Source organism: Oxyura jamaicensis, chromosome 3 (genome assembly GCF_011077185.1).
Source record: "Oxyura jamaicensis isolate SHBP4307 breed ruddy duck chromosome 3, BPBGC_Ojam_1.0, whole genome shotgun sequence".
Lineage (NCBI taxonomy): Eukaryota > Metazoa > Chordata > Aves > Anseriformes > Anatidae > Oxyura > Oxyura jamaicensis.
Genome location: NC_048895.1, coordinates 55,177,439 through 55,187,819, shown reverse-complemented (window position 1 = coordinate 55,187,819; position 10,381 = coordinate 55,177,439). Strand labels below are relative to the sequence as shown.

The 10,381-nt window shown below is 39.6% G+C and overlaps 1 protein-coding gene across 1 annotated transcript in view; it reads right to left on the bottom strand.

The window, feature by feature from the left end:
• Positions 1-1,352: 1,352 nt before the first annotated feature.
• TULP4 (TUB like protein 4) overlaps positions 1,353-10,381 on the bottom strand; it is a 156,326-nt gene continuing 147,297 nt past the window's right edge. Inside the window, exon 15 of the mRNA XM_035320030.1 lies at positions 1,353-8,973. Within this exon, the coding sequence (XP_035175921.1) occupies positions 8,857-8,973 (117 nt within the window). The 3' untranslated portion in view covers positions 1,353-8,856. The remainder of the gene's footprint in view (positions 8,974-10,381) is intronic.

Genomic DNA, 10,381 nt, shown 5'->3' with positions numbered 1-10,381 from the left:
TCCTTCCTGCACTTTTCCAGTCTTGCTGGAATTGCTATGAACTTCCTGTGTCACAGCATCCTTCAGCCAAGTGCTCTGAAGAGACAACCCCTACCTGCCCTCCCACAGTGCTCCTCTTCTGGTGAATCCCTAGTAGTCCCTTTAAGACGTCTCTTCCCCGCTGAGGAGTCCCAGCCTTCGCAGCCACTCCTGATGGAAGATGATTTATGATTTTAATTGTCCTTCTTGCCTTCCTGTGAATCTTCTCTAGATCTCATCCACCTTGTCTAAGACAAGGGGACCGGTACTGCACAGTACGCAAAGTATAGTGAACTACAGTTTTATACAGTGACCTTGTATTTTCTGTTTTGCTGTCAATTCATTTCCTAATCATTCTGAGTATTTTATTTTCTTCTTTTTACTCTGCTGAGCACCAGCCTGACGTTTTCACAGAGCTATCTGTCAAACTTTAGATGTCTGTACTGAGTGGAGGAGGTCATTTGAGAAACCATTACTGTAAACATGAAGCTAGGACTTCTCTTTTTCCTCATGTGCATCACGTTACAGTATATCTACACTGAGTTTCACCTGCCATTTTACTGCCAGGTTTGATAAGGACTTTCTACGATTCTTCATGATTAGCCACTGCCTTCAACGTTTTGAGTAACTTCATGTCATCAGTAACCTTTGCACCTCAGTGTTCCTTCAGGCTCTTTCCAAGGACACCCAAGCATGGGGAAAACAGGGCAGAATGCAGCAGAGACCCCTGTAGAACTCCACAGAGAACCCGGGCCTGTTATGAGACCTCACTAGGAGAATCCACACCATGATTCTCTCATTTATGCCACAACTGGGACGTGCATTATGCCAGGTAAGCTACTGTGCTACCTTTTTATTTCCTCAGCCCCCAGAATGTTTATGTTAGTTAAAAACCAGAGAAGGAACGCTAACCATCACAGCATTTTATTGTGTTATTAAAGATCACAGGACAGAGGAATCCCTTGTGGTAACGTTAAAGTTTCCAACATATCAATGACAATATGAGAAGTACCACAAAACCCAAAGGTAATCTCCTCAGAAAGGAAAGCCAGCAGAGGAGAAATTGCACAAGAACTGGCTGAAATCCAGGCAGACAGGAAGGTTATTACCAGGGCACCTTTGCCATCCATCCTCCCATATGAATGACACAAAGTATGATGGGCTGGTACACAGATCAGGTCCAGTGGAACTCATGGACCTGTTATTGAAAACAGAAAGCACAGGGGCATCTGGCTCTTTATTATTCAGGTCGTTCCAGTGCAGGTTTGTCATCTGCTTTTAAAGCATTTAAGGTGTTTGACATGAGGCAGAATGTAACAAAAGCAAGTCAGGAATTTTCTAGTCTGCAAAATTTTATTAAGCAACAGCTGGACAACTCTTACAACTCCAAATCATCAAGGAAAAAATAGGGCAATCAGTCCATCTCTCAATCATGTAGACAGTAAAGAATTTGGACAAACCACATTTTTCTAGGGAAACCAACAATGCTTTCTAGGCACCTCCTGCAAAATCTAGTACACAAGATACATAAAAGGAGAGGCAGACCAAAGTATGATTTAAGTACAAGGGAAACCAGTTATACCATGGTATACTGAGGAGGGGAAAAAAAAAAGAAAACATGAGATTCCCAAAAATATGTTTAAAAAATTGTATAGGTACGTAAAAGTACACAAATTGTGTACCAAATTTTTAAAAGCCTTAAGAAAAACATGCCGGGCTTGCTAGCTTAAAAACGCATGCACCTGCATGACTATGTATGCTCATTAAATAAAAGGAAATGGAAAAAACAAACAAACAAACAAAAAACACACAAAATGATGTTCAAAGTTGTAGTACCAAAATAATGCATTTATAAACAAATGCAACTCCGCTACTTTTTCAGGAAACACTACAGTGCCTTTTCAATCAGATGCATCTCCATGCTGTGCCACAACACCATATATTTTATCTACAACAAACAACGAGATCTTGAACAGACAAACCCTTTCCCAAATGCACGACACACAAAAAGAAAATGACAAAATGAATGAGGAAACAGTGAAGTGAAGGGAAACCAAAGGCAAAACACATATCAAGCAAATAAAATCAATGAAGGGAAAATTAGGAAAGTTCTGAACAAATAGCTTGAAACAACATAGAAAGAATTACAAATCGAGCGCTATCTCAATGAAATACTTGAAACTTGGGTGTCTGCACACTGGTAGAAAATGTTTCTCTTTTAATATTAATCCCTATTACCAGAAACAACCATCTATTTGGACAGTAAGAAAAATATTCTACAAATAAACAACATTTGTCAGGATTCAGAATCGCTGAATTAGATGTTTTTAAATTTGTAGTTATGTAAATGGGAGGGCAAAGATTAAGAGTAAACCGGCAGGCTTTAACATCATACCATCTAATTTTTTCACTGAGCACTTTGGACAGGTAAGTATTTAGTGTTTTCTTTTATTTAACTCTCACAAAATCATGTTTTGATCCTGCAGTCAGCTAGCTCTGGGTCAGCAAACCTTTGCATTTGCATAGAGGCTTCATAACAATCAGTTTGCCTGGAAGCACAGATCTGTCATTATAGATCCATATGAAAAATCAAAAGTTAAAGTGTGAAGTTTTAAATTTTCATAGCAAGAATTGCTTCGCTGAATCCTAATTCGTTCTCTTATTTGGTTAATTGCTCTTGTCTTAAAAATCTAACCTTGTAAATGTAGCAACAATCCAACAGCCCAAAGAAATGTTCTCCTAATACATCTTCAGAGGTACCAGGCAACATGCAGAGCTGAGTCTTTTAATCTTAAACTTCTCTGCAGGATTTTTTTAGACGAAAATTAAATAACATTAAGATAAAATCATTCACGTAGCCCATCATTCAGAAGTGGCAATTAATCTTATTCCTTCAAGAATGATGCATGTGAATTCCAAGCCTTCAAGAAAGACCTGTGGTGCCTACCTGCACGTTACTCCCGAGGGCAGTAGGACTCCAGACTGGTATGTGCTGAGGGAAGATTGTGCTTGCCTTGAAGGTGAAGGGATTGAAAATGAAAAAATTCCTCTACCAGAATTGTTCCATTTTTGACAGCAGCGTGATATTATTTGCTCTCCCCTACTGGGAAAACCAGTACGCCAACCTCTAAATAAAACCAGCTTAATCTCCTGTGAGGTCCTAGAAATGAGAATAAAAGATAAAATTCTGAAAGACTACTGTGGCTGCAATTTTACTTCTAGTGCTCATTGGGGGGCCTTATACAGAACTGTCAACATAGTTGCTGGTTAATGCTTCATGATTTTCTTAAGTGGGTATATGGGTCAAGTAAGTCATTCTTACCTTATAATCACACAGTGACAGTAAAGTACATTTGGGGTCAGATTCCACTGTTATGTATTTTGGTGTAACCACCCAGTGAGGCTAGAAGCTGGCCCTTTGTTAGCACACCAAGCAAATGGCTCCTCTGCTACTCACCTCCAACTCAGATTTGCTGGTCTGGGCTCTGCAGAAATGTGTGATTTCCAAACTGTTGCTCTGCCACACACATTCTTAAAAGCTAATAAAAACTTACTCTGTCTTCTCTCCTTTTTCTCTTAATCAAGTCAGTTTTAGCATGTATTGCTCCCTTCACACAAGGATTTAAACTGTTGCTGACAGGTAACAGGGCACTAAGATAACATAGGATTACACATATCAGGCTGAAAAAAAAAAAGCAAACACACAGAAGTTGTCTGAGGCAACAACCGGGCAAGCTCCCAGATTTGTCTGGAATTTCTGAGAGGACACTAGAAAAACACATCAAGGAAAGCCTGGGCCTGTGGAAAGTCAAGGCTCAAGGCTTCAGCAGGTACCTTTACCTGACACCTGTGCGCCTTCTTGAATCTTCATAGAAATAATGGAACAAAACTGGAGAGAGAAATGTGGAATTACTTTTCTGTGGCTGCATCACAGAAGGCTAACTAACTGGATGACCCTTTGTGCAGATTTACTGTCAGACAGTCAACATTCAGGCACTTCGTGGCACCTGTTACTGCTGCCCCTGGAACTCAGTGCAAAACTATTAACGTGCCAGTTCCTTTTTTGACTCTTTCATCTCCCTCCCTCCCCTACTTTCTCAGAGCATTGTAATAACATGATATTCCCAGTTTCAAGACAAAATTGGTCGCTCCATGTGTGGCACACTTCGTGCAAGACTTTAAGTACCATCTTCATATTCTGTTAGGAGCTTTATTTTGAGGATAACAGCCTTTTTTTTTTTTTTTTTTTTTTTTTTTTTTAAATAAATCAGGTTTTCCATTGCATCCCTTCCAGCTCCAGCAGAGCAGACTTTTGACTCCAAATGTCCACCAGCTGACACAGTGGAGCTTTCTCTGCCTAAAGCCAAACCTTGTGGCAGTTGCATGCTGCAACTGGAGCCAAACTGGAAGAAAGAGTGTAGAAAAGCCTGCTCCTCCAGGCAGAGCACCTCAAAGAGGCCAAGCTGCTGTAGGCAGTGTCAGGGCTCCGCTCAGTCAGCTCTGCGCAGCGCTAGCTTGGCTATCAGCAGCAGCACTGTGGCTGTGTTGGAATCAGCTGAGCCCAGCTGAAGGGGCATGTTAGTCTGAGCAGAGGGCAACACGTACTGCTGTACTCTTTCTCGTGCCACAGCCAGCTTATACCAAGCGAGTTTGTGTGTCTCTGCGCAGCAATGAAGTATGCCATTGCTAAACCATAGTAAGCTATGCAATGAACTCCTTACAAACCGAGCCTGTATTATACCCTCCTTTATCACATAAGCCACCATAGTTTATATCTCAAGAGATAAAAACATTGTACTAAAGAAGAAGGAAAGCTTTATATTTTTAAAAGCACTCCCAGCTGAAATATATAGGTTGAAACACAGGAGAATACACAATGCAGAAGGACAGATTTCTGCAGGTCCCAAAGAAGTTGTCTACACTCTTTGTAGTCTACACAGTCCTCCAGAGCAAACTCACTGCTTTCAGCTGCCAAAAACATACTTTTGCCTGCCTGAATTATGAAATTTTGCATAATATACACCAAAACAGGTCTTCCTATCTGCATTTTGAACTTCTCCCAGCAAAACATACAGCTAGCAAACAATTACTTACAAAGATGCTCTTTAAATATAAATAAGAAAGTGTGTATAAGTCACTGATACATAGTAATAAAATAATCCCTAAATCACTTATTACATTGCACAAGATAAATAATTTGTCTTTTGGACGTTAACAGGAAATCTGCATTAAATTATTTTTAAAAATCCCTCAAAAAAAAAAAAAAGGCAAAATAAAACAAACAACAACAACATAAAAACCATAAAACCCCTAGGACTGTCACAATTATTGCACAACCAAGAAAAAAAAAAAAAAAAAAAAAGCTTTGGAAAAACATATTCAACCACTGGAAATTACCATGTGTATATGTATAAAAGAACTACATATTTCTGAACACCTTGCTACATTCTTCCTAGAAGAACTTAGTTATCTACAGAAAACCTGGATTTTACTAACTAAATATAAAATGTAAAATCTATCTATTGGCAGCAGTCTTCAGGATTTAAGTGATTATTTTGTGGGGAGCTTTTAAATTTGTTTCTCATATTGCATCTCAATGAAAAAATAAAAGAACTGTTGCTTTCACTTGTTCTTTGTATAATTTAGGTTCCAGTACCACTCTCAGAATTTACATAATTTCCACCTCTTTCATTACAATTCTACATATTTGAGGACAGTTTATATTTATTATAGTTTTATATCTCTAATACTGGGTATTCCCTACACCATTAAAATCCTCAATTAAAGGGACTCTGTCAAAGTATTTTCAAAAAGACAAAAGATTATCTTATTCTATAATACCTTCTGATGAGTATACAGGAAGATTGGAAATTGTATTTATTTTCCCGATTTATGATAGTTATTCCTTGTGCTTTTGGGGGGCAAAAAACATGTCTCTTTCTATGCCAAGGATCTTTGTAAGTGCTACCAGAATGATACAATCCCAACCCTGGGCAATGAAACCACATTACTAATGCTGTTACTTGATATACCTGGTTTCAGTTTCTGGTTTCACATTAGCATAAATCTGCTGCTAATTGGAAAAAAATGATTATGAACCAAGTAAAAAGGTATACTATTCCCTGGAAGGTTAAAGAAACTGCACACAGAAGTCCTTCTATTTAAATTAGGTTTCGTTCAGAAAAAAAAAGAAGAAAAAAAAGAAGAAAAAAAGAAAAAAAGAAAAAAAAAAAGAAAAAAAAAAGAAAAAAAAAAGAAAAAAGAAAAAAAAAAATTCCCGTTCTTTGCATGTGATAAAAATGTTGGCTTAAAACTCCAGGCAATGTTCCTTTCAGCATGCCATGATATGTTTCTTGTCTTACGGCGTTCTGCATACGCCTGTTACATTCTAATTAGGGTCTGACTGGTTAGCACAGACCTTTGGGCAGGAAAGGACACTAACCAGCCAACTTTCCTTCTCAGGTACTTAAATCAGTGGACCCAAGAATTCAACTGACTGTTTGGACAGCATGTAACTCAATATAAACAAGGGGCTTAATAGTGCTTCCTCCACAAAAATCAAAGAGAACAATTTCCACAGATTTAAAAGGGAACAGGACCAAATCCATGTCGGTTCCTCTGTCCCACACACATTACACATATAGACAGGCAAACTGCTGAGTAAGTCATGCATGTGAGAAGGAATACAAATGGGCCCAGACAACGGATAGAAATTCAACAAAATTAATTAATTAAAGCAAACAGCAGTCTGTTAGATGCCAAGGGGAATGTTGTGCCTGACATGCAAGCAGAAGCTGCTGAGCTTTGGCATAATACAGGCATGGAGCCAACTATTCCCCCCTCCTCCTTTCCTACCTCTACTTCCTCTCTCCAAGGAAACCACCTTGCAGAGGGTTCTTCCTGGACTCACCCTGCAGGACATTACCTGTGGATGATCTCCCTCGTCATCTCTCTTGGCAGCAACCTGAAACTCCTCTCTGATTGGTATCGTTGCCTCTGTGCTGCACAGCTTTAGAAGCCTCAGCAGAGCAGAAGTTACTAGCTCACTGCATTTTGGTAACTTCTGCTACAGCAGGGTCCTCTCTTCAGTGATATGTTTGTCTAGAAGGAATCAAGTGCAACACAGATCTGTCCTACTGCTAGAATTTTAAAAAAGCAATGAGAGAATCACATCTATTCATCTTAAGTTATACAGTTTTTCAAGTAAGAAGTTAAACTGGATGAAAGACAAAGACAAAGCAGCCATCAACACCTCAACCAACCTATCTTCCTCTGTGTGCCTTTCATGTCAAAAGAGTAATTTCTGAAGGAAATCTGCAGTTACATTTTGTAATCTAATGTCCAAACAATTACATGAAGAATTACGTTTTTGTGTATTACTGGGGAAACTGCTTCCGTATCAGAACATATTCCATAGCAAAATGCAGGCAAGGAGGAAAGAGAGAAAGCAAATAAACATGTACACAAAAAAATGGACGACACAGAAACTCTTCTGTGCAAGCAACCCTTCTGAAATGCTCAGCAGGTCTGCATGTCCACCAGAAAAAACTGCAGCCAGAAAGAGCTGTGCTACTGTTAATAAGCCTTCACCTGTAACACTCCATTTAAACTGTGGCTTGCCACTCTTATCTGGAGCATTATATTCTAAAACAACAGTCACAAGGACTACTCAAGAAGGAAGGTGATAAAAGGGATGACTCTGTCCAATTTTTCCTTCCACTTTTAACTCATTTGTTCTCCTGCCAGACATGATGTTGTTTCCTTGCTTTCCTGATCAAATTACTTCCTGTAATGACTTGCTATGCTTCCGTCTCCTTCCTAATTTTAGCACAGGTACAATGTTGTGGAACTCAATTCGTATTGATTGCTAGGAAGATGAATACACTGGGCCTTCTTATTCACTTGAACAACTTTGTTTATAAAGTGTAAACACATTTAAATGAGGAGCATGTATAGGAGTGGCCTTGGAGGTACATCTGGCCACACTGTACCTCTCCCAGCTGCAGGCCAAATCGAAGAATACTGCTGATCAATATGAGCAAAGAAGCTCATAATTATTTCTTCCTCTCTTTTCTGTCACCCAATGAAAGATGTTTATCCCCAATAACAGCACACAAAACAAGCAGACATCAATTTCTTTGATACACTGGGTTTTAAAACCACCCATTGGTAACAGTTTTGTTTCTCTTCTGAATAACACATCATTATTTATAAATTAAATATTGACCTACATAAGCCTCCTTGGAACTTGTGGTGCTCAGTTATTATCAGAGATCAGAGAAGAAACACGTGTCTTCAAGTATTATAGCTTCTTTTTTTTTCTTTTTTTTTTTTTTTTGCTGCTATCTTTGATGTAGTAGTAGTAGTAGTACAAACTGGACCAGAAAAAAAGTTATGTTCCCTGTTTTAAAAAGAACAGCATGATATAAGGCAGTCTATCAAAAAGAGCAGTCTTTTTTAATCCCCCTATGAGCTTACATCAGCTATTGTAGCAAACACGGCAGAACCACCACAACAAGCCAAAAGCCACACTTCTCCACATAACACTGAATGGCTCTCAACCCTTCGCTCTTTCTGAAACCCAGCACGATGCTTTAAAAAAAGAAAACACTTGAAAACAAACAAACAAACAAAACAGAAAAAAGCCCCCCACCCTCCACCCCGCGACTGATTAGAGTTAATGCCCTTATTTTGGGCACCAAGAGACTTTTCCAGTTTTACGGCCTTCTTCGCTCCCAGGCACCTCTGCGCACCTAAAGCAGGCTGCTCTGACGTTTTCCGGTTTGGACTTTATGAGAAGGTTTTGTCAACATTTTCCTCTCTCTGGTCTCTGCTTGTTCATTTGAGGCGTTGAGTCACATTAGCCAGAGCAACAGCAAAGGCTTGCACTGCAGAAAATGGATACTGAAAGTCCAAAATATAAGCATTGCCATCAATCCTTCCAAACTGCATCACCTGGCAAGCAGGGGAAGAGGAGGAGGGAAGGAAAAAGAGAACAAAGTCAAAAAAAAGTGAATCACAGCAAAGTAAACAGAGAAGAATCAAATATATTTGCTCTTTTGTAAGAACACTTCTGTTAATCATCCTCAATTAGTATGAGTGGGGCTATTCACAGAATGGGCTATGAAGCCAAAGAAGAGCAATATTAGACCACATAGAGTACTTGGCTGTAGAATTTGACTCTATAAATTGAGCTTTTAAACATGCTAGACTCTATAAAGCATGGGTGTAAGCAGATTGTTACCAATGACTTCAACAGATGTAGGTCACACCAACATCTTTCTTCCGGCAAGAAAATGATTTTCTCTCTCTTGGAGAGATCCTGACATTACCCCATGAGGAAAAGAGGTTTTGTTTTCAAAGGAAGAAGCTTTCAGGGAAGGGAAGCTTTTCAGGGAAGCCTCCTGACCATAGCACTTCATGCCCAATAACCTATATTTCCTCTTTTGTGTAAATTTCCCTAGCACATCATTACACTGAGAATGAAGTAGCAAAGAGGCAGTGGGAGCTGCTTGAAATGTGAAGCGAGGCGACTCAGCTTGTTTTGCTGCAAGGAATACCTGAAGGTTGGCCTACTATAGCTGCTTTTTCATTGGCTTAATGAGAAGCCCAGATCCTATTTTTTCCTGCAATGAAGTTCCTTGAGCTAGAATGGAGACTGTCTGCAAGTGGAGGCAGGCTTTGTCCCATCACCAGCAATGCCTATGGCCAGCGTGGTTTTTCATGGGCACGCTTCCACGGTCACTGCCTTTTCAATGAGTTGTTGCAGATGGACAAAACCAAGAGACTACCACTGGTCATTACATTGGATATTTAAGACTCTGAACTCCCAAATTAAATCTGAGGGAGCTGAGAGCTTTGACATTTTTAATAAATCAGAAGAGATGTTCAGAGATGGTACAACTGAACTAGGAATTAGATCTATATCTCCCAATATTCAGTTTGGTGTCCTACTTATTTATATCAATTAATGGCCTGGTTTTGATGCAGTAACGTCCCATTCAGGCCGAAGTGAGAGAGCCAAAAACTAAATACTTTGATTTTCTGAACTTTCCACAAACTCCTCCACCCACAGGCCATCCATAGCAGGCCACAAGCCGCTCTTGCAAGGGAGGGTCAGAGCTCCCATTCGTTCCTTTAGGATTAAGAACCAGCCCCAGAGACCTGGTAACTCATGAGGGGAAATTTTGAACAAGGGAACCTAACTGTATGTCTCTGTCTGTCTTAGCTATCTGTTGAATGGAGCTTGCCTGTGTGACCCTCACAAGAACTGAGCAGTGTTCATTAAACTATCATCTGCGATAACTGACTTCAAATGCAACTTCAGCTGGGGAAATGTGTTGCATTTTTCCCTTGCACTTTA